The sequence below is a fragment of the Xyrauchen texanus genome, chromosome 13 (assembly GCF_025860055.1).
Source record: "Xyrauchen texanus isolate HMW12.3.18 chromosome 13, RBS_HiC_50CHRs, whole genome shotgun sequence".
NCBI lineage: Eukaryota > Metazoa > Chordata > Actinopteri > Cypriniformes > Catostomidae > Xyrauchen > Xyrauchen texanus.
The window spans coordinates 33,325,563-33,351,227 of record NC_068288.1 but is presented as its reverse complement, the minus strand read 5'-3'; the positions used below and the strand labels follow the sequence as shown (position 1 = coordinate 33,351,227).

Below are 25,665 nucleotides of genomic sequence, written 5' to 3'. Positions count from 1 at the left end.
TATTGCTTCTCACCAACTAGGTAACAACGTAGCGTGGAATCAACACTCAACAGACACAATCCACTACTGCACAGTTGTCTACTGAGCTGCAAAAAGATGCTCTGATGTTTACCTTTCAGTCTGCTACATTACTGACTGCACTGACAAATTATAGCTGGCAAACAGATATGAGTGACATGGTTGGGTTAACATTAAATTAGTTATGTTGAAATGGGAAAATGATGGTGTCATTGTTTATTAACTTTCCAGTATGTATTTCACAAACTAGTTAGCAACTTACCAAGAAGAGATCGCTCAATTCCGCCCTGTCTGCAGAGCCACCGTCAGTTCAGAGTCAGCTCTGTAAACAATGGAGTCGGGCGTGCTCTGCTGGACAAACTACGTTATGACACCAATACCTAAAGCATTGCTTTCTGCATTATATGTTCAGAAAAAAGTTCATATCTGCGCATATCAGTAAACATATACGCCGATACTGATATATTGGTGAAAAGCCGGGGGTCGGGGGTAAGGACGTATTGCTACGCTAAACAAGTAGATATTACAACTTTTCCTACTTTTGGTGGTAGTTGTGCTTCACTGAGCAGCATTGTTTGCTCCAGTTGCTATCAAATTCAGCAGTGGTACAATAGCACCTTCAACTGACAAACATGATTAATCATATCCTCAATTACCTGCTTCAAATTAGATCGAGCAAAATAATGACAGGTGAAAAGCCACTTTTTATTTGCTGTTTACATTGTCTGTCACAGATATCTCAGGACACTTATTTCTTTATCACGTATTTCTATATATATACACTTAGATTTTCTATTCAGATGCAAGAATGTATGGTAGAAAAGGTAGGGTATGTTGGAAAAATATAAATAGACTAAGCTGTGTATTGCACATGTTTATTGCTCATTGTCTAGAAGGCAACAGTTCAAAAAGGGATTGGGCAGAGTGAGTGGGGTCCAGAGTGGTTTTTCCAACCCTTTTCCTCACTCTGGAAGTGTACAGTTCTTGAAGAGAGGGCAGGGGATAACCAATAATCTGTTCAGCAGTCCGAGCTGTCCTTTGTAGTCTTCTGATGTCTGATTTCGTAGCTAAACCAAACCAGACAGTTATAGAAGTGAGTTTCCTCAGCTGGCGAAGGAAGTGCAAACTCTGCAGGGCCTTTTTCACAATGGAGTCAATGTGGGCCTCCCACTTCAGGTCCTGTAAGATGGTAGTTTGCCCAGGAACATGAACGACTCCACTGCTGACACAGTGTCGTCTAGAATGGTGAGCGGGGTCGATGCTGGGGTGTTCCTCCTGAAGTCCACTATCAAATCCACTGTTGTAAGAGTGGTTTTAACCACGCGGGTGTTCGCGTGATATGAGCGCGAAATGATCATCTGTGTTCCGTAACTGCTTTCGGGTCCTTGACATATAACGAGTGAGTAGGGCAGCCGGTGAACTTTCTGGTGCCCTCCTAGGGTAAGATGGTGCCCCCCTAGGGAGTTGGTAGCCTACGCAGACTGTGTAGTATGCTTATTGGGAGCGGCGGTACTGCTGCCGATATATGTTTCAAAAGTAAGCTATAAACATTATTTAATATAGTCTTGGGCTAATGTAGGTGTTCTAATAGAGCACATTGTAGCTTTTCTTCTAGTGTTGTGCATTTATTTTTTACTTAATACACCTTCTGCATGGAAGGTTGTGATAATAAAAATCATACTGCAATAACTTTACAGTGAAGTACCATGGAGCGTGGTTTTTCCTAATCCAGGAGCGAGCGATGAGCGGGAAATTGACAACCCGGAATGGAGCTGGAGCGGAGTGAATATTTTGAGCGCGGAGGGGATATCCACTCACATACACTGGATTACTGTCAGGATTTCACGTTTTAATTTCTAACAAAATAAATAGTTCATTTTCCTGACATATAGCGATGCAGACAGCTATTTGTTTAGAGGGAGAGTCGGAGAGGGATGGTTTAGATGAGTCGGGTTCTCTCTCGTGCCTCACTTGAGTCAGGAGCACCTCCTACTGTCGCATGCGCAAATAACACCTGTCTCACATCAGCACTCAAAGGCAAACAGCTGCTTCGTCGCTATGGCCAAGGAAAAACATGCATTATTTTCTTGGAAATGTCGACATTATCCGCGCTTTAAAAGAAAAAAATCGAAACAACATTAAAGTTCAGTGATATTTATGCCTTAGCTGTGAAGATGCTCTCATTATCCAAGGACCTGAGAATTTAAAGGTAATAAGAGCCACACAGAAATCACATTAGCTAGGTTAGCTAAAATTAGTTAATATTAAAACGTGTTAAAATTAATTAGCCTTAAGCTACGTACACACTGCCAGCGACTTTATCGCTGCAGGTCGCCAGTGGCTGGCGGTGAAGTCGCTAGTGGGTGTTCCCACTACTGGTTGCCTAGTAACGTTTATAAATGACATTCACGGATGTCATTCCATTGCTGTTGACAGCGAATCTCTTTTCTTGCCACTAAAAACAAACATTTTGTAGGGAAAAGACTAAATATAAATGGAATCAGTACATAAAATGCTTTATATCAAAGATGAATGAGAAACAAGGCGTGCTGTTTGCCAGAGCGGCTGTTTATCTGCGGCGAAAATGCAAATGTCGGACTGTATGGGTCCATAAAATCCCCGCGATCTCAGATACACCTTTCCACGCAGTATTTTTCTTTAAAATGTCCTTGTACGTGGGAAGAGACATATCATAGAGCACTGGAACATTTCTAACAGCAAGAATTAGCCTTTCATCCATCTTTCCGTTACTGCAGGAGCTGAGAGAAAGAGAGAAGGATCACGTGAGCTCTCCCGTCGTCTCTCCTATTGGCTGTCGCTTCCGTTAGTCGCTCCAAAGTTGAACTTTTCTCAACTTTGTCGCGTCGCTGGATACGTCCACATCTAGCGCCAACGGTCGCGACAGCTCGTATCGCCGGAAGTCGCTGTGCTCGCATTGAAAATGAATGGTATTCGCTATGTGCACAGGTGACGCGACGAACGTTCGAAATCTGCGTGGTGGGCGGGGGGACTTCCGGTTTAGGTTACTACCGGTATTTCCGATGTAGATGTTGTGGAAGAGTGAGTGGCAAGCTATCAGTGAGTACCGTATGTAAAATGTTAACAGTAAATAAGAAACGTCTTACATATCAGTATCAAATTGGCAACTCTAAATTACATTGTAGTGTTCCTCGATGTGCCGTTTCATCGAGGTATAATTCTGAAGTTTTCATCGTTTTCCGCATCAGCCTGAGGTACGAGCTCAGTGGCTAGTCAAGATAAGACGCGAGAACTTCACTCCTACCGATAACACCCGGGTATGCAGTCGACATTTTAAGCTAGAAGATTTCATCATAACCACAGGACGCCGAAAACTTGTTCAAGGAGCTGTGCCATGTCTTTGAGTGGAAAAATTTTTGTTTACCAGCGCCAAGGACTGTATTTTTCTCTATGAGCTTCCATATACTGCTTATATATTTTGTAATTTACTATGCTGTTTGTTTTTTTTTTGTATCTTGTGATATACCTTTCAGAAAATTGTCTGAAATATTGACAATGTTTACATGTCATTTATTGTCTTTTACACTGCCAGGAGGAACACAAATACATGAGTTAATTCAGACATTTATTATACAAAGACACAAGCTGTCATACTACACTCAACAATAACATGGCTCCTATAATTGTAACATTGTGATGCAACGTTTGACATTTTGTATGAGTTATGAGTTTGTAGATAACTAGTCCACATAACTGCACATAATACAGTACTCAACAGTACTTTAATGCTTCTTTGCATTTCTGGTTGGATGTCAACTGCATTTCATTGGCTCTGTACCTGTACTCTGCTAAATGACAATAAAATTTAACGTAATCTAATAACTACTAACACTGAATTCATAATAACAAAAGGTACCTTGTATAGGTTTGTTGTTTATGTACATACATGTGCATTTCTTAAAGAGAACTATTTACATTGATTTTCACACAAACACATGTTTTGTACAGTCTGATACAGTAATGCAACATTATGATTAAGGCTCTGCCAGCCACACAGGAGCACTCGACCTCATAGAGCTGAACAGGAGTGGAGTCTTCTAGGACAATCTTTTAAAAAACAAAAAAGTGTGTTATAATCAGCAGAGATCACAAACTGATCAGATATCTCAAAGTCAAAAGTGCATTTTGCATTATTTTTCAAGTTAGCTACTATGAGTTAGAGAATGAGGTTACTTTAGGGTTAGTAAGAAAGTAAGTTAAACACAACACAATATAAACAGCAAAGCAACTGTCTCAACAACCAGCTTCTGGGGTTTCATATAGGAATGGTAGGTCTACTAGAACACTAATAGGGCAGGCACGTGTCATCATAGTGTTACCTACTTCAAACGTTTGGCTAGCTAGATAGTTGTCTAAGATGTTCAACTTGTTTAGGTAATTATACATTTGTTTGCCAGTTTAACCCATCATTGCCAAATTGAAGCCCCAGAACAGAACTGGTTGGATCAGACGAACAACTGAACTGTCTTTCATCCTACTCTGATGGTGTGAGGTTTGTCATGTTTCCTCAAAGATCTATGACAGGTAGCACGGATGCTGACTCTCCCTGTCTGTCTTTACTTGATACTGGGGAAAACTAAATACTCTCAATACATGTAACTGAACAACACAAGTCATTAGTATATGGGTGATTCTTAGACTATGGGCACTTTTATGTACTTTGTAACCAAAAATATCATTTTTTAAAAATATGACCAAAGTACAATTGATATGGATTGCAAGAGTAGATTTGTGTAATACTTTTTATATTATAATACATTACAATACTTTTTATATTTAGATTATAATATTATTTATATTTCTAAATTATACTTTTATATTAATTGATTTCATTTAGATGAATGAAAATTCAATTTTGTTGCATCATTTATTGCTTATATTTTGTGCATTGTGGAAAAACTGATAAAACTAGTTACAAAAATGATCCTAGACAATTCTTGACTGACATAAGTTATTCTGTTTTTAAATAACAGCATTGAGATGTGGTGGAAATGACATTTCAATGCTGTTATTTAAAAACAGAATAACTCATAACTTCTTAGTTATGAGACTAACACAGTCTCATAACTTCTCTTGTAATCTAAGTTTGTCCTCTTACAGACCTTAAAACTAGACAAATAATTTAAACATATGAGATGGTGTTACGTGACTTTTGAACAAGTTTTTTTATTCAACTTCACAAGCCTAAAAGTGCCCCTTGTTGAAGAAACGCCCATACATTTATTCAATGTCAGATAGTAAAATGAACATATAATAAACCACATGTGACCAACAACTAAAATTAATCGTTTAATAAGTATTTTGTAAAGGTTACTTTCTAGCCTAACGTCACCTAGCATCATCAGCTAACGTTAGGGCTACAGCTAGCTAAAGACATAGCATAACTTACCTTCATAATTGTCAATGAATGAAGAGACGTATATCTTGAAACCCTTTTCCCTCTTGCTCTTGGGAGCCGATGATGACGCTTGAATTATTCGGTGTACGTCATTTATCGTTATCCTTGGCAGATGTTGAAGGGATTTGGTGTAGAAAGCCATGCTTATCTGGTCCTAGTCTTACCTGACAGTTACCGGCGTCGTCGATGAACCTAACGTAGCGTTAGACCGGAAATACCATCGCCCACCAGTGACGTCTGACAATCATGGAACGTTCGTAAAATCAACTAGCCAATTGAGTCGCTGTCGCAGGTTTCGAGCGGTGCAAGATGGCGCTCTAAGCACATTGTCTAAGGAGAACCGCTGAATTTAAATTAATATTTTAAGTAAAGCAATCGTCTAATAATTACAAATATAGTTACAAATATAGCTACAAATCAGTGTTGGCTAAACAATTCGGAGTTACCAAATGGCGACCTCTGATCGAAAAAGGGATATAAATCAGACAAAGTCGAAATCAAAGACAACCATCATGTCAGATAGCGTTAGCCTGGAAGACAACTTCCATGATTATATATCGGCTGATGAAGACATTACCTTTCTGCCTGTCACTCCCAGCAAATCACCTGCGCCAAAGAAAGGTAAATCGGAGCAGTTGTCGCCTCCTGCTACTGTAATGGATACCTCTGACATAGTTCTACAACTTTCGCAGCTCATTAACTTTAGATCTGATGCCTTGGAGAAACTGATTTCTGATAATAGCATGCGAATTGAGGGACTCAAGAAAACTATTGACTTTGCATGTTCTGAGATAAAGGACATTAAGGAGAAATCTGCAGTTCTTGAGAAGCGCATCTCTAAAGATGAGGCGCGTCTGGGCTCAGCTGAGTTGCGCATAGCAGAGTTAGAGAGTTATTCACGAAGATGGAATCTACGTTTATTCGGAGTACCGGAGGCCGATAAACAAGACGTGCGTCAAGAAACTATTTGCATATGTCAAGCTGTCCTGCCTACAGAGAAGACCAAACTCCCCAGTTTCATTGACACAGTGCATCGCCTGGGACAGAAAAGGGGAAAGGAGCTGTCTAATTTCGATAAACCCAGAGGAATAATTATTCAGTTTACATCCAGGGTGATTCGCGACTCTGTGTGGAAAGCGGCGAAAAAATCTGAGTACCTGAGAAATCACGGTCTCCGTTTTGCAGAAGATCTCTCGAAGATTGACCGAGCACGACGTCTCCAGCTGTGGCCTGCAATAAATGAGGCCCGTCTCCAGGGAAATCTGCTTACTTTGTTGGAGGTCGTGCTTTTGTTTCCGGGACCGAAATTAACCCATCATGAGGATGGACGAAGAAATGTAGCAAAGGCCACTGCATTCTCACAATTTTTGCTACAATTGTAGGGTTGCCCTTTTGTTTTTGTTCTTATAACCCAACATGTGTTTTATACACATACTTGACTTCAAATGAAGACCCTTTTGTCTTCAAAGTTTTTATTTGTATTTTTTAGTAAGGACAGATAACTTGACCAGTAGAATATCTGTTTTGCTTTTCTAATAGCCTAAACGCGGTTTTTCCTTTCACTTGTTCTTATAATCTCACTTGTTTTTGTGGATTACTTTTCACTTTCAGGTTCGTTCTGTCATTGTCTATAGTTACACTAAATGCCAGGGGGTTAAGACAACATGTCAAACGGAAAGCTTTATTTTTATTTATTAAACAACATAGGACTGATTTCTGTTTTTTCAAGAATCTCATTCGATTCCTGATGATGTACGTTTTTGGAGGTCACAATGGGGCAACGACATCTGGTGTGCACATGGATCTGAGCGCTCTGCTGGGGTTACCTCTCTAAAGAACAGATTCACCGGGAGATTCTAAATACTGAACGTGACGGATCAGGACATTTTGTGTGCCAAATTCTTAAAGTTCATGGTACTATATTATTAATTGCTAATATTTATGGTTATAACTCTAAAAATGAAAACGTTCATTTATTTGAAACTTTAGAAGAACATATCCTTCAGGTGCTGTCGCAATTCCCGGATCTCTCTATTATCATAGGGGTGATTTCAATACTATTATGGACGGCTTTCTCGATTGTTTACCATCAAGACCATCTTATATTCAAAATGCACACCTTAAAAATTTTATGGAGAAATTTAATTTGGTAGATATATGGAGGTCTAAATTTCCTAATTCGTTATGGTATACTTGGAGCAACAAGTCTGGTAACAGACAATCTCAGTATAGATTATTGGTTAGTGTCTGCGAGTATACAATCCTCAGATGTCTCTATCAATATGATTCCTTCACCGCTTAGTGACCATAAGGCTGTTCTTATTTCCATTAACCTCAGCACTGCTCCACATGCTATGGGTAGAAATTCATATTGGAAACTTAATAGTTCACTACTGCAATATGAACATATTAAAACAAAGGTTAAAAATCTTATTTTATGTCATTGGTGTAAAGCACAAACAGAAAAGAAATTCTGCAGTAATTGGGAGCTACTGAAATTTGAGGTAAGCAAATACTTTCGAAAGCAAGGAAGCTTAATGGCAAAAGAAAGACGTATTCAGGAGGACAATATTTTTTCAAGATTAGCTGTCCTCTCCTTAAAATCATGCCCAAATGAAGACGAACAAGCTGAGTTAAACACCTTACAATTGGAATTGGACAAATTATATAAGAATAAGGCAGAAGGAGCCTTCGTTAGATCAAGGAAGAGATGGTTGGAAAAAGGGGAACAAAATTCTGCATATTTTTTTGGTTTGGAGAAATTTCATTTTAAAAATAATACAATTGAACAACTTAAAATAGATGGGGTTGTCACAGATGACCAAGTTAAAATATCCAATTTTTGTACAGAATTCTACAGTAGGTTATATTCATCTAAATTCTGTGAACACTCTGCTTCTCTATTTCTGAACTCTATTTCCGAAATCATTTTAAGACCATCGACCCTATGCAAAAAGAGTTCTGTGATAGTTCAATTACTATTGAGGAGGTCTTAAACGCTATAGGACTTATTAAGGTTAACAAATCTCCGGGGTTGATGGACTCACGGCCGAATTTTATAAAACTTTTTCTGATCTTATTGCCCCTTTCTTAAAGAGGTTTATATAGAGAGTATAGAAAAACATTTCTTCCACCTACTTTTACTCAAGGATTAATAATGCTGATTCCAAAACCAAGAAAAGACCTATTGCTGTTAGATAACTGGAGACCAATTTCTCTATTAAATAATGATTATAAGATCTTTGCCTTAATCTTCATAAATAGAATCAAGTCAGTTATGGACCCCATTATAGATGAGGCCCAATCTGGCTTCTTAAAGAAAAGACATATTTCAAATAATATAAGATTAGTCTTAGACTTGTTGGACTACTCACATTTATGTACTGATAATGGATTTATACTTTTCTTAGATTTCTATAAAGCCTTCGATACGGTAGAGCATGCTTTTATTTTTAGGTCATTACAAAAATTTGGGTTTGGAGACTTTTTCTGTGACGCTATACTAACAATGTATAGGAACGTAAACAGTTCTATTAAACTAAAAGGTGGATCATCCTCTAGATTTGATCTAAAATGCGGTATTAGACAAGGTTGTCCAATCTCCCTTATCTTTTTTGCTTTGTACTCAGCTTATGAATATTTATGTTAAATCAAGCCATTTAAAAGGTATATCTATAGCTGGCAGGGATGTTATCATATCCCAGTTAGCAGACGATACTGCACTGTTCCTAAAAGATCAGCATCAGGTCTCAGCCGCTCTTAAAGTAGTAGATGCCTTTTCTAAAGCTTCTGGCCTTAGTTTAAACATCAGTAAATGTGAACTATTATCTATTAAAGACTGCCAGTTACAACAGATTGCTAATATCCCAGTGAAGGAATCAATTACATATTTGGGGATTGTTATCTCAAAAGATCAAAAATCTAGATGTAAGATAAATTTTGATCCCATTCTTCAGAAAACTAAAGCAAAGTTGAATCACTGGCTTTTGAGGGATTTATCTCTAAAAGGGCGAGTTTTGTTGTGTAAAGCTGAGGGACTGTCTAGATTAGTGTATGCTGCCACTTCACTCGATGTTTCTAAAGAGATGTGTAAAGTTATTGATACTGCTTTATTTAATTTTCTTTGGAGAAACAAAACACATTATATTAGGAAATCTATAATAATGAATACTTATGAATCAGGTGGATTAAACTTCCTTGATTTTTGTACTCTAAATAATATTTTTAAAATTAATTGGATTAGACATTTCATTCTAAATCCAAATTCTCTCTGAATTTTATACCCAATTTTGTTTTCTCCAAAATAGGTGGTCTTGAGTTTCTCTTGATTTGCAATTACAAAATTGAAAAAATCCCTCTGATTTTATCTTCCTTTCATAAACAAATGTTGCTGGCTTGGTCCCTGTTATATAAACATAACTTTTCACCCCATAGATATTTAATTTGGAACAATTACAATATATTATTTAAAAATAAATCTTTATTTTTTGAAAGATGGCTTTTAGCAGGCATAACACACGTCTATCAGTTATTAAATCAAGAAGGCATGTTGCTCACTTATTCTGAGTTTCTAGTTGTCCATAAAATCCCAGTGACTCCAAGGGAGTTTGCTATTGTCATGGATGCAATTCCCACAGGGGTCCTGGCACTATTTAGAGCTAATACTCAAAACAGTATTGCGCCCCTCCTGCTTATGATTTATTTGATACTGCAATTGGGAAACTTTGTTTTGCCCCTGGAGTTTTAAATATTAATAAAACTATTCGTTCCTTACTTCAAAAGACAATGTCACTATACCAAACTGCACTGTTTATTGGAATAGACTGGTGGAAGGTTTAATATGGAAGGCCATATGGGCTTTACCAAACAAATATTTATTAGTAAATAAAGTTAAGGAAGTAACTTTCAAAATCTTACACCGATACTACCCAGTTAATGTTTTTGTTGTTAAATTTAAAAAGGATATTGATTCGAACTGTTCTTTGTGCAATACATTGCCTGAGACCTTGTTTCATTTATTTTGGCATTGTGCTCATGTAAGGAAATTTTGGAAAGATTTGACCAGATTTATTATTGATAACATTGATCCCACTTTTTCTTTATGTTTAGATAATGTTATATTTGGTTTTACTAATATCCCTCAAATAAAAGGAAAGAATACTATATTATAAATTTAATTGTAATTTTTGCTAAATTTCATATACATAAATGTAAGTATAGTAAATCCCAACCTTTGTTTTTGGTTCTTGAAAAAGAAATTCAAATATATATCAAGACTATTTTTAATTCAAATAATAAGAAAGCAATTAAAACTATTTCTATATGTGAGTCCTTCTTTGTATTTACATGATATTTAGCCTTCCCCTGGCTGTATTGTTTTTCTCTTTATGTATGTTTTATTGTAGTTTTGACTGTACAGTGACTTTGTTTGAATCTTAGTTAATAAAAAAAAAAAATAAAAAAAAATAAATAAATAAATAAATAAATAAATAATAAAAAAAAAGAGTCGCTGTCGCGCGCGATGTCGCTGGCAGTGTGTACGTACCTTCAGGCTTGACGTGCTCACCGTTGTGTAATTCTGTGAAACGACAGGGGGCGACTCGGAGTAATTGTTCTCCAAATCACCAAAAAGCAGCAATGAGAGGAAGTAGTACGTTTGCCGAGTAATTTGTCAAACACTCGTCTCTTGAGAAGTTTGTGAATAAATGGATTTCTTCACATATAAACTGATTAGGTTGTGGGTCATTTTGAAAACACATGTGAAAAAGTACACACACTTTATCGAAAAAGTACACTTCTTAAACCCTCACCAAATAATCAAGTTATTGAAATTGTGTATTAGAACAAAACATATTAATATGTATAACACTAAATTGAACAATACTGTCTTATATGTGTTTTTTAATTCATTATTTTCTTTTAATTAACGATTGTATTAAACACTGACCATTACTTTATTAATTATTTCTGCCATGCAGGCTCATTTTGTGAATGTAATTGGCACTTAAGGGAGAGAGAGAGAGAGAGAGAGAGAGAGAGAGAGAGAGAGAGAGAGAGAGAGAGAGATAGATAGATAGATAGATAGATAGATAGATAGATAGATAGATAGATGTTATGTGGACAGAGAGACCAGAAATGAGGTAAGGAATTAAAAGTCAGTAGGCCTGTGTAGTTTCTTAATTCACTGTGACTATTTATAATTAGCTTATTAATTTTTTAATATTGTGTATTAGAACAAAACATATTAATATGTATAACACTAAATTGAACAATACTGTCTTATATGTGTTTTTTAATTCATTATTTTCTTTTAATTAACGATTGTATTAAACACTGACCATTACTTTATTAATTATTTCTGCCATGCAGGCTCATTTTGTGAATGTAATTGGCACTTAAGGGGGAGAGAGAGAGAGAGATAGAGATAGAGATGTTATGTGGACAGAGAGACCAGAAATGAGGTAAGGAATTAAAAGTCAGTAGGCCTGTGTAGTTTCTTAATTCACTGTGACTATTTATAATTAGCTTATTAATTATACAATATATAATTTTTATATTATATTAGACTTTATAATTAAATTAACTAATTTTATATAACAAGATTAGTGTTTTGTTCTTGTCCCATAACTTTTCTATGAACTGTTCTATTTAAAAATCTGTATGTTTCACCTATAATGTCATGCATAAATATTAACAAACAATGGCCCATCCATTTTACAGTGTTGACCTGGCAGAACAGGATGATGATGATTCAACAGAAATTCCATCAACTAGTTCAACTGGGTTGGTTAGGTCGGCAATATTGGATGGCAGATACTTTAAGATTGTGAAACAAACAGAACTGGGCCACATTCAAGCTGAATGTAAATTGTGCACACAAAAGAAAAACATCATATGTGGTTCTTTAGCTGCAACGACAAAGTTCATTTAAAGAGGATACACCCTGAAGCACTTCAGGACTATGAACAACACAAGAGGGATGTCACAGGCTCAGCAGCAAAGAAAAAGACTCCAGCCAACACCAAATACAAGCAGAGCAAGTTGTTTGCAGGGTCCTCAGTGGTGTCACAAAAAAGATTAGATGAGCTGATTGTTTCCTATGTTGTTCAAGGTATGCATTCACTCTCAACAGTTGAGCAGAAGGAATTTATCGAATTGATTCAAGGACTTAGCCCACACTCATCTGTGATGTCAAGGAGAACACTGTGCAGAAGAATTGATTGTGACTTTGAATCAAAAGTTAGTAGTGTTAAAGACTTGTTGAAAACTACCAAACATCTTTGCACCATGGCTGACATCTGGTCGACTAGTGTGTCTAGTTTCATAGGAGTCACAGCACACTGGGTTCATAATGACACATTGGAACGCCAGTCTGTCACATTGGCTTGCAGACATTTTCCAAGTCCACACACTTACAACCGAATTGCTCAACTGTTGGCTGAAATCCACTCTGAATTTGGGCTGTCACACGAGCGCATTGTGGCCACAGTGACTGATAACGGGTCTAATTTTGTAAAAGCCTTTAAAGAGTTTAGCGTCACTGTAGAAGAGCAAGATGAGCAAGATGGCAATGAGGATCTGTCTTTTATACACATTGATTCATCAGTTTCAGAGGAAAATGAGAGTGGAATTGTTTTGCCAACCCACTTGAGGTGTGCATGCCACACCTTGAGTTTAGTGGCTACCACAGATGCTGAAGAAAGCCATGAGAGACAGTCCCAGTCTCTCTCGTCTCAACAATGCCACAATGGGTAAATGTTCTGCCTTGTGGAATGCATCAGGAAGACCAAAGAGTGCAGAGAAGCTCTCGGAGGTGTTGAAGTGCCAGTTGTTCACACCATGTCCAACACGATGGAACTCTCTGTACGACAGTCTCAACCAGCTAAACACTCAAAGAGAAAAACTTGGAGATATCATGGTGACATTGAACCTACCTTCCTTCAGGGATGCTGAACTGGATTACCTGGAGGAGTACTCCAAAATCTTGAAGCCCATTGCAGTCGCCATTGATCGACTACAGGGCCAGTCATCCTGCTATTATGCTGAGCTTCTTCCCACCCTGTTTGCTGTGGAATCTAAACTTGAAGCTTTACATTCCTCCAATTTCAGATACTGTTCTCACCTTTTGCAAGCCATAATGGATGGTTTTAGAAGCAGATTCAGTAGCTTTCTGCAACTTAAACCAGAAGTCAATGAGGCAATCCTTGCAAGTGTAACCCATCCATACTTCAAAATGCGCTGGCTACCCCAACAATTGTCAGAAAGAAAAAAAAGAATTAATAAACTAGTGCTCCAGTCAGCAGCAGACCTTGGGCTTGTCACTGAAAGCGAGTCAAGTTCAACACCTGCTGATGGTGAAGTGGAAGACTTTTTTGTCTTTACCGAAGATGTTGAGGTCTCTGGCAAGTCTACACACAGCAAAGCTGAACTGGAGACATTGCACTTCCTAGAAGATCAGAGGAAGGATTTGGACATCTTGAACCAGTATCCACTTATTAGACAGCTGTTTGTGAGGTTCAACACAATCATTCCCTCTTCAGCTCCTGTAGAGCGCTTGTTTTCCTTTGCGGGTTTAATCAATAGGCCACACAGACGACGCCTTAAACCCAAACTTTTTGAAAAGCTGGTGGTGCTAAAGGGTTTCGAATAGATGGATGTCTGAAACATGTCTGAAACACACAGGTACACCACCTGGAGGAGTACACCATCAGTTATTTAAAATATAATTGACTTTGTGTTATTGAGTTCTTGTTACTGAGTACAAGGTAATGGTGGTGATAAAACATAATAAAAGATGTTTGAAATTAGTTTTTTTTTTGTAGTTTTGTATTTCCTACAGGGCGGGGGAAGGGAAGAGGTATATAAAATGAAAACGAAAGTTTCTAAGTAGTTGCACACATCTAAATAATTGTTGGCATTCAGAATAGGCCCAGATAGATTTCAGCCTAATAGGGATGCCTGCACTGAATCGCCAATTTCACATGTATTTTGTGTATTTTCAAAATACAAAATACTGTATTTGTATTTAAATACATTTTTCCACACAGTATTTTGTATTTGTATTTAAATACATTTCCATGTATTTATGCCCATCCCTGCCTGCAAGAATATGAAAACTTCATATTTGAAGTAAGATAAGGTTTAACATCCTGTTTGTTTGCTGAATAAATTTTATGAGACGCTGTGTGAGTTCAATAGGTTGCAGATTAATCAGATTAGAGAGATCCTTTCGCAATTTAGCATAACAATCCTTACGATTACATCTGCGCTAGTAATACATGCATATATCGTGCAGTATGTACGTTACAGTATACAAATGTTTAGCTAATGTGGGGAAGTAGGATACAGCTTCAGCGAGTAAACATTTAGCAGTTTGAAATCGATTAGCTAGTTCAGTTACTTCAGTTCAGAGTAGGGCTAGCAATGATCAAACTGGTAACTTAGACTGGTACTTGATTTTAATGTACAGTTATGAAAATGAGGATTTGTAATTAAGATAAAAATGTTGGTAATTGGATGATTAGATGTAACCATAGGCTGTCATATTTTTGCACAGGATCAATTAAACATGAAAAGAAAGGGAGAGATATATTTTTAAAGGGAGAGTTCTTTTTAAAGAAGTACAAACAGACCCCAGCCCTTGCATCACCACTGACCCCAGAGCAGTTCCCTAGCTGAGGCTAGTCAGAGTCAGTGTGGTCAGACTTCAGGACCACCAACAGGTTAGAGCATCTACCAGACACAGGCAGTCAGTCACTTGCCAAGTTCAGGAATTTACGTTGAGATGATTTTGTCAGATTAAAATGATAGTTCACCCAAAAATAATATAATAATCATTTACTCACCCTCATGCCATTCCAAACCTGTATGACCTTCTTCTGCAGAACACAAAAGATATTTTGAAGCATGTTGGTAAACAAATAGTTTTGGGTTCCCGTCGACTTCCATTGTATTTTTTATTTTTTCTTCTATACTATGGAAGTGATTGGGAACCAAAACTGTTTGGTTACCAGCATGCTTCAAAATATCTTTTGTGTTCTGGTGAAGAAAGTCAGTCATACAGGTTTGGACGTTTAAAATGTTGGTTCATGTGTTGTTGTTGTTGATGGCTGTGGCATTTATATTGTGATTATACACAAATTGTTCTTGTGTTATAAAAAGATGTATCAAGGGATGACACAGAGACATCTTGTTCTGAGAAAGACAGTGAGCCAGAGCTGCCAGGAGATGTTCAACACTTATAAACACAACAGTGTGACCAAATTCCTCTCTGTGAGTACTGTGTGAAATTATTTTATGTATTTTTTTGTAAATGTGAGGTTTTTAGTAACTAAACTCAGCATTTAATGTAACAGACACATGCTACTGTATCTTGTCTCCTTGGTACTTAAGGCTTTATTTTCTGAAAATATTTAGGATGTTCAACACTTGTAGAAACAGAGTGACCCAATACTTTCCTCAATGTGAGTACTGTGTGAGTGTGTGTGTGTGTGTTATTACTATCAATACCAGAAAAACAGCTTGTAAATCATACATACCACATTTTTTTTTACATTTATATATTTAAGTGATGGATAGGTTTAGGGGATAGAAAATACAGTTTGTACAGTTTAAAAATCATTATGGAAATTCCCCATAAAACATGGAAAACCAACATTGTGTGCGCGCGCGCGTGTGTGTGTGTGTGTGTGCGCGTGTCTTCGGACCCGCGAAAGTAGCGGTGGCCACCCCCAAATATAAAACTCTAGTTCCGCCACTGTATATACATCACCAGCTAACAGAGGAAAGACTCTCCAGCATTTAATTATGATGATAAAAACAATCTATCTATTGAATACAGTCTGAAGTTAATAAATAGTGCAAATTACAATTGCCTATATTACTATTAGCTATACACACTAACTGCAATATATAGAATTACACTTTGCTTTACACGTTCCTTAATCTGAGGTATATACTGTCAGATTTAATTTAACCAATCAGTGCATCTGTTCTGATTATATTTGCTTTATAAAACATGTTCTTTTTCTGTAGCAGACAGAGAACTCATCTGATTTCTTTAAAAAAAATCTTAGTTGTTTTAAAGTAATAGCTAGTCTTCTTGGTAGGGTGCAGTGTACATGTTTCTTTTCCTTAGATATAATAACAGCTACAACAGTACTCATAATATTACTCAAACATGTTCTGCTTACATTCAAGGCATAATTTAAAGTTTTAGAGATCATTTCTATTTGATCTTGACTTTATTTACATATGTGCCCTTTTGGTAATCCAAAAGTAATGAAAAGTATTCTGATTAAATTACTTTCTTATTGATGTATTTAATTACGTCACTGATTACATTTATTGTTAAGAAATCAATAATCTGTAACTGATTACATTACAAAGTAGCCCTCCCAACCCTGGAAATCATGTAAAAAATAGAATAAACCTTGGGCCATCCCAAATTACACAAAGGTTTCACATGTTTATTATTCGCTGTGTCATGATTTTTAGCAGTTGCCCGGCTGCTGTTTCGCTGAGCGTCTGTCGCTATGCGGATAGAGCGCCTGCTGGTTGCTATGCGGCGCAGCGCGTGTTGCACACTGTTGCCAGGGAAGAGCGCAATGGAGGGGGTGGTCGCATTGTCTGTCGGGACGTTAGCGGTGTGTGAATAGCTGCCGTCTGTCAGAAACGCTTGCTGATCCCCTGGTTTGCGTTCTTTACATTAAAGCTTATTAGGGTATCTGGAGATATATTCGCAAGATTTAGTGATAGCACAGTTCCCTTGTTCCCATTCGTTTCGTTCCGAAAAGATAAGACAACCAACCCTAACTAGCTAGAGCAAGTGCTTGTTGCATTCAACCGGCGAGTGGCGGCGAGGAGGTGCGCGGCGGCGCTTGATCGCAGATTGGGGTAGAGAGTGGCCGGCCGGTATAGAGCCAAAGGCGGCCGATGACTTCGGAGAGTAGCAGTCAACCGCAAAAGAAGGAGGAGGTCGAGACGGGGTCGGTCGCCCGAAATCAAGAGGAGAAAACCGGCGAAGACCAAGGCGGCATGGTGAGCTCAGGCCTGTGGTACTGAATCGGCATAACCCACTTAACCCTCCCCCTCAAGCACGAAGTTACCATGCCAGTGTTAAATGCCCGTGGGGGCAGGTAGATAACTTTTACATGTATGCTAAGTAACGTTTATGATTTTAAGTGTTTTTAACTATTGAACTATTAGTGCCTACTTCTTACTTATTGACAAACTAGTTGTAACGCTACCTAGATTGTCATTAGCAAACTTATCGATCCACTGAAATTGTTGAGACAAATAATCGCTTAGTAACGAGAGTATTAGCCACGTTTGACTAACCGGCTTTAACTTAGACACAAGACATTGCTAGCCAACATAGACTAAATTTATTTCCAACATAAATTATACAGCATGAGCACGTGTTCATATCCTGCTCAGTGGAACAATGTTTTATGCTACTAGCATGCGTGACACAAGTTGAGTTTAATGGCTAACGTTTAAATGTTATGACGTTTGCGAGTTAATGCATGAAAGTTACAATTTACTCCCAGATATTATTTTCAGTTTGAGAATGTCTTCTCTTAACTATATTTATACAGTGCACAAAGGTGTAAAATATCTCATTTTAGCCATCGTAAGTGGTTGTCATATTGCCACGGTTGATGAATTTCTACTCTTTCTTTATAAATTAACTCAGAAAAAGACCCAACCAGAGCTAGCCCTAACGTACCTTTTGTATTCATATAGTTTCTGCTGTAAGCAGGTACATTTTGTTGTCTAGCTCTATGAGTGAAAACAGTGGACATTTGTTGTTGTGTTGAAGGCCTGAGGTGTCTGGTCATCAACCTCACAAGGGCAGGTTGATTTTAGTGTATCATCATGGCTGGATTGCAGTCTGGATTGGATTCTTTTTTTATTTTTATGAAAAAGCTAGCTTTAGCTTTAACACAAGAAGCCCTTTATTTACCTCACAAAAATACTGGGGTGGCACCATGGTATCAGATTGTAATGTCATGTTATATTGTAATATACCGTGATATTGAATGATTAATATATTAAAGGAATATTCTGGATTCAATACAAGTTAAGCACAATCAACAGCATTTGTGGCGTAATGTTGATTACCACAAAAAAATAATTGACTGCTCCCTCCTTTTCTTTAAAAAAAGCAAACATTGAGGTTACAGTGAGGCATTTATTGTACAATGGAAGTGAATGGGGGTCTATTTTTGGAGGGTTTAAAAGCAGAAATGTGAAGCGTGGTAAGTTGTATGTGGATCGCGGGGAGTAGCATGAGCCTCCACGTGCGGAGTCTCCGCTGTGTCATGCACAGCGAGCCACATGATAAGATGCGTGGATTGACGGTCTCTGAAGCGGAGGCAACTGAGACTTGTCCTTCGCCAACCGGATTGAGGTGAGTAACCGTGCCACCATGAGTATCTACAAAGTAGTGGGAATTGGGCATTCCAAACTGGGAGAAAAGGGGATAAAATAAATAAAAATACAAAGAGGGACAAGTTAATTTACGTGTTAAAATGTGTTTTGTGGATTAAACAATATTATGCCACAAATAGACCTTATTCACACTTGTGCCATCTTTGATTTTTAATGGGAATGACAAAGAGGCTGTGAGGGATAGACTTGTAGTCTCTTCAATGGGCTGTACTGCAGTTTTAAGTGTTTTTGGATCATTCTGTGGACAAAACATTGTTACAATATCTGTCCAAGAACATTCGGTATACAAAAACTCCAGACAACATGAGTTGTGGAATATCAGATCGGATCTAGGAGCTTTATACAGCTTTGTACCATTCGTGCCATTAAAGAGACTGTAAGTCTAACCCTCACAGCCTCGTTGTCATTCCCATGATGGCGCTAGTGTAAATAAGGTCTATGGTGTTGATTGAGCTTAACTTGAATTGAACCCAGAATATCCCTTTGTATCAGGCAAAAATATAATTGAACTATTATGGTACTTTTTGTTTGATATCAGATCTGAACATCAAAATGAAGCTTACATTTACAGGTTTTGGTATCATATATTGTCCAATTGCCAAGATTCTGTCTTTTTTTTAAATTTTTTTTAGGATGCTGTCTAACCTGTAAGAATACTAACAAGTATTCTCTATGTATACATGCTGAAATACAATTTAGGGTTTCCACCAAACCTCTTCACGCTGGAAGTGACGAGATTATGCAAACTGAATTGCAGATGAATTGCCCTTTCCCAAAGAAAGTGACAAGAAATAAGTGCAGTAAAATTAAATAAAATAAAAAGTTAATTGACAAGTAAATTTACCACAATACGGTAGGTGGCTCAATGCATCTATGAGCTGGTCTGTCCTTCACTTATGATGATTGAGATGAACCACTTGACAAGTTTGCAAAACAACCAAGACAAGCACAGGAGTTCACGTATTCCTCTACTAGCTGTAGCAGCAATGAGCAAATCAAAAAACAAATCAATGAGAGGAAACATTTGAGACACTTTCACAAACTATTTCATTTCAACTGCTGGATACATTCACTGGCAGTATAAACCATTTCAAGAACTATTTTTCAGTTTAAAGTGACTTCTTTGTTCCTTGAACATTTCCTAGTAGGTGTCATACTCATTCAGTGCAACAGAGGGAGGTGCTTTATTTATAGTGACTTTAACACGATTGCCATAAAATGTAATTATTAAAATGTGCACTATGTTGTTTGGTGGCTGGATGCTCCCTGGATGACTGAAACTAACGGAAATTAAAGTGTTTAGATCTCGGCTCCTATTGGAAATTAATTGAAATTGCTCGCTCAGCTATGCGCCTGTGGACATGTACCGTTGAAGTTCACCCAAAAATGTAAATTCTCTCATCATGTACTCACCCTCATGCCATCCCAGATGTGTGACTTTCTTTCTTCAACAGAACGCAAATGAAGACTTTTGCAGCTCCAAAAATGACATAACTTAAACAGAAATAATCCATAAGACTCCAGTGGTTAAATACATATCTTCTGAAGAGATATAATAGGTGTGGGTGAGAAACGGATCAAAATGTAAGCAATTTTCTACTCTAAATCTCCACTTTCACTTTCATATCTGAAAGTCACATGTGGTGCATGATTAGCTTCACTTTCATGATTTAAATATTATATATCTTCAGATGATATGGGTCATCTAGATTACTTTTACGTTTCCTTAATGTGATTTTTGGAGCTACAAAGGTCTGACCAGTGACGTGCACAGACCTTAGCAGGGAAAGGGTGTAAGAATGAAAAAGGGCAGTGATTTTTTTTTGAAATAGTACATATATACTTAACTAATGTATTTGCTTTTCAAGTATTAAATAATTGTTCTTGTATTACATACTGTACATAATTTTTCCCCTTTATCACAAGTAATAGCTTAGTGTTATATTTCTCACAAAAAGTACCATGGTATTACACTTGTTTATTTATTTTCAGACATGGTCTGTGATAACCCCATGTTTTTGACATGTGACATAGTAAAACCATGGTATTTTTGTAGTTCCTTGGAGTACCATGACATTATCATGAAATATGTATATAATAATCATTCAGTATTACCCTGGTAACAGCACAGTGTCTTTTTTGCTAGGGCTCTAATATTTTCTTATCTCATCACTCTTTTCTATTTGACTGTAATTTCTGCTGCTTCCACTGGAACCTCAGATTATCCTCTTTATGTAACTGACACGTCTTATATTACTTTCTCTTAATTTAATGTTCATGTTATCGTGTTCTGTTATTAATATTTATAAATATAAAGAACCTTACAGCAATAATATGGCAGAACCATGGTAGATTAATGCTGTCAAGGTGGTAATATGGTTTTGAATGGTTATCATGGTCTACATGTCCAAATGGTATTACTCTTATGTGATTATGTGATAAGTGATTACTCTAATGGCTTATTAGTTAAAAAACAAAAAACTGTCTTTGGCTGAAACGATAGCTACTTCATTTTATGACAGTATTCTATAAAAGACTACTTTAATTTATATAACTGAAAACGACACAACCGCTCATAGTAATTTACATCTGTGGCAACACTGCCGGTGTGCGATGTCGGAAAAGCGATAGCAATCAAGGATTATTCTTTTGATGAATTTGCCACACAATACATGGAGTGGACTTATCTGTTATGTTACTCTTCTGAGGTAAAGACACTTCGATGTTCTGGGGTGAATGCCAAACTGCATTTTTGCTCCCTTGAAGGCGAATGCTGCTGGAGGGATGCCACTCGAAAGCTTGTTCAAAACGAAATTAGGAAAATTAATTTTCTCGAAGGGCCCTTCAACAAAACTATTTGCGATGGGCAGATTCATACAGCAATGCCATGTTTCCTTCAGAGTACTCACTACAAGGGCACTGCACGGAATTCCGCCGCCCGATCTGCTGTAGCTCGCTCTTAAAGGCAGTTGAATATAAATTTGTGGTGAAACTTTAGATTTTCCAAAATAAAGAAAACACGCCGTGTACTGTTCCTTATTATATTATTTTGAACGGAACTGGGTGCCTTGCTGACCTGGTCAAACCAAATTTTCATTGGACCGTTGAAGAGGAACAGTTTGCTTGAATTTGATGACAGTAGTTTTTGGGAAGTTTCGATATACGGCAAAAGATCTGATGTGTCAGCCTTTCACCCTCGACAAAATCAAAAGTTCAACAGTGGTTGAGCGAATAAACATGCATAGAATTTAGATTGGGCGTTCCTAGCTCTATTTGATAACTTTTGAAATAACGATATTACACCGAGTACATTAGCAAAACAAAATACTCAAATATCTCCGTTTTGTTTACCAAGCTATTTTCATTCGTTTTTTCCGCAGACCTGTAAAGCATTTGTATTATCTTTCGCCACATGTTCTGCAGTGATTTAATGGCAAATGTTACAGTTCCGGTATCTTGAACATAAGTTTGACGGATGCAAGTCTGCTCCAATAGTAAGAAGATCCTTCATGACGTATTTTCAGCATACACCAATCTCTTAACCGGGGGGGAGGGGGAGAGATATACAAAGCGTGCTGTTGAATGTGACCACAAAAGAGAAGACGAGCTCGCAGCCAATCAGATTCAATGAGCGCCGTTTAGCAGAGCAAACAGGATTGATGCAGACGATGTGGGATCGCGAAACTCTTTAGCAGTGAGCTTGCAAAGCGAAAAGAAGTGGAAAGTTGTGCCACGTTATCGTTAGTTAGATTTAATCATCAGCGGGGTGTCCAGCTAGAGGTAACTTTTATCGGGGGAGAAGACCATGCTGTTGTTTGTGGAGGTGAGTTAATGAGGTCATTTGGCGACCGCGAATGTTCTTCACAGCTGGAGCTTGGATTGAGGTTGATGGCGCCTGCCACGAGGAATTCAACAATGAAAATACGTTATTGTTGTTCTGTAGTGAACTGAACAATTATGGTTGAATTTGTAGTGTAAAAATGACAAGTGTATGATAAACATGTTAGTTGAGTTGCTATGTAAGTCAGTGTCGATGCGGTCACGAACTAGCCGTCGACGCCGAAGAACCCACGTGCGCGCAACAAATGCTAGCTATATAGCTAGGCTTTTTAATTATCTTAAAATGCATCACTTTTGTCGTTCGTTTCCCAATAAAGTGGTGAAGGCAGCACAAAGAGTTGTAGTTACCACTAGATACCTCGACTTTTAATGCAACCTCTTGTCCAAAAATAACTTTAGCCCATTGAAAGCCAATAAAGCTCTGGTCAGGTTAAACGGGCTGCGGTTGAGATGTAGGTTTGTAGTTCTTTGCCCTGTACAGAACTCTGGTTTATCAGCATGGAGGTGGATAGCTAATCAGATTAAATGGGTGAAAGGCCGACTATTTAAAACCTCGTGCCTCTGCATGCAGTGTCTCACCGGGCAAGTTATAAATCTTGTGAATGAGAATATTGTTAATCCCTGATCAGCTGTTTGTGGTATACACTACAGAAATTGGGGGGGTCTGTGTAGTTTTGGTTTTCATACCAACTTCTCTGTGGTTCTTGGGTGAAGTGTGATACTAGTTGGGGCCCTTGCTTTTCCTGCGCAGGTTATGTACTCTCACCACGCTCTTCAGACGTCCTTCACCAAGGTTGTGGCTATAAGTATTGGAGTTCATAAAGCAAATACATTATTTGACTGTTCCTTTGTAGTAAGCAGAAGCTGTGTTGAAATTGTGCCTCCGCGTGTCATGTAAAACTGCGGTCGCGTCTGATGCAGTTTATATCGTTAATCTGTATTCACGTGGAAGTTCGGGAGTAGTTCACCCAAACATGACAATTGTTCACCCAGCCATTTTCTGACCCTCAAAGCCATCCCAGTTATATGATTTTTCCCTCTACATTACACAAACGACGATTTTTAAGTCAGTGAATAGTGACCAAAATTTTAACGCTCGATAAAGCATGTCCAGTCCATGTTTTATGAAGCGACCTAAATTGGTTTTAGTTGAGAACTAACCAAAATGTAATTTTTATATTTTGTCCCCACTGTACAAATTGCCATTGCAGTCTCTAGACACAATCATGATTTCACTTCCTAGTGCTTGACCTATAAGATGGGTCGCCTGATGGATCAGTTTTATGGATTACTTTTATGCTTGCTTTGTTTGTTTTTTTTAGCTTCAAAGTTTGATCACCATTCACTTGCTTTGTATGGAACTAGAGAGCTGAGATATCTTCTAAAAAATCTGAGATTGCATGATGGTGAGGAAATTAGAGAATTAATTTTTTGAGGTGAACAATTTCTTTAACGCAAACGGATGTTGTTGAAATGGATTGTTTTCAAGATTTAAAATGGCCATGTTTTATGCTTTATGTAGTCCCACTTTTACCATGATTTGAACTAGATAGAAAACTTTTAGCCTAAAACACTGAAGGTCCAACTACATTGTGTTGCCAGTAAACCGCTGCTTCATGTGAGCTTTGATAGGATTCATACCACTGCTGTATATGATGGTCAGAAATGTCCATTTGAGACTTTAATTACAGACTTTTTAATTGTTGGGTATATGTTATCAGATGCCTGCTCCATTTATTCTAGCATGATATTCAACCTAATAATACAATTGAAAACGCATTATCCTTTTTAGCTCATGTTTTTAACCTTATTTTGAAGGTGACTACCAAGGGGGCCGGTCTAAATCCCAATGCTAAAGTGTGGCCTGAAGTGTCTGCACCTACCACCCAGGCACCAGAGGTGGCGGCCACAGAGACTTGCCATTGGCCACAAGAAGATGCTGGCTCCACCGAAGAGTCAGAAGGTATGTACACTGATTAGCACTCTTTTAGCAGTGTACTTTTTTTTTTTTTTGTTAAGTTTAAAATGCAGTGACAACTAGAAGTAATACATTCATGGATTAAATGCAACATTGTCTCAATCAGTAATACATTCATGGATTAAATGCAACATTGTCTCAATCAGTGGTGTGTGTGTTCGGTACAGGGTTATTTGTTTGACAACAGCAGTTCTCTACTCTGGTGATTCTAGTGTCGCTGATATTACACACAACCTTTAAATAAAATGGGAAAATATACTTAATATTTAAGGGGAACTGTTGGAGCAATTTGTGTTTTTAGTTGACAATTTTGACATGATTTTGTAATGAATATAACATTACTAGTTAGGGGTGGGTGAAAATATAAATTTTCCAATTAATTGTGATCTTCATTTGAAAAATCTATCAATTCTTGAATCCCAAGATTTATATTTTATTCTAAGCACCACAATGCTTGTAAGTCACTCGCATATGCTACCAAATTTTGTACTTTGCGCAGACATGTGACTGTATTCGATTATACAGTATATCGTGGTAGAGTTTTTTTTTTTCCCTATCATTTTTTTCAGCAGCACTTATCCACCAGCCTGCTAGGCCGGAATCACATTTATGCATCAATGGAACAATAGCTTAAGATGGGTTATTCATGTTTGCCTTGTCATGTGTATGTTTTTTATTTGCTGGGAGCTTTTGACACTTGAAGTGTTCAGAGAATTACTTTCACTATTTTGATTAAACACCAATGGAAAATATAAACCTAACAACAGGCATGTCACAATAGGGCTCCAGACGAACATCCAGCACCTGATTTGGTAGCAACAATGCTTTTTTGTTGTTTCTTTCCTCGACTGTGCCGAAAATCGCCTGCTTGCATGTGAAGCGACAGACATGTAAATGACCAATCACGGTTCGTTTTGTTACACGACATGTTACTACG

General features: G+C 37.6%; 1 protein-coding gene across 3 annotated transcripts in view; it reads left to right on the top strand.

The window, feature by feature from the left end:
- The first annotated feature begins 17,110 nt into the window (after window positions 1–17,110).
- larp4ab (La ribonucleoprotein 4Ab) overlaps window positions 17,111–25,665 on the top strand; it is a 43,794-nt gene continuing 35,239 nt past the window's right edge. For 2 of the 3 annotated variants that reach the window (XM_052140310.1, XM_052140311.1), the window contains exons 1-2: window positions 17,111–17,494; window positions 24,569–24,713. In XM_052140310.1, coding sequence (XP_051996270.1) covers window positions 17,390–17,494; window positions 24,569–24,713 — 250 coding nt within the window. In that variant the 5' untranslated portion in view covers window positions 17,111–17,389. Of the gene's footprint in view, window positions 17,495–22,552; window positions 22,734–24,568; window positions 24,714–25,665 lie in introns of those variants that run through there. The other variant, XM_052140312.1, reaches the window with a different exon arrangement.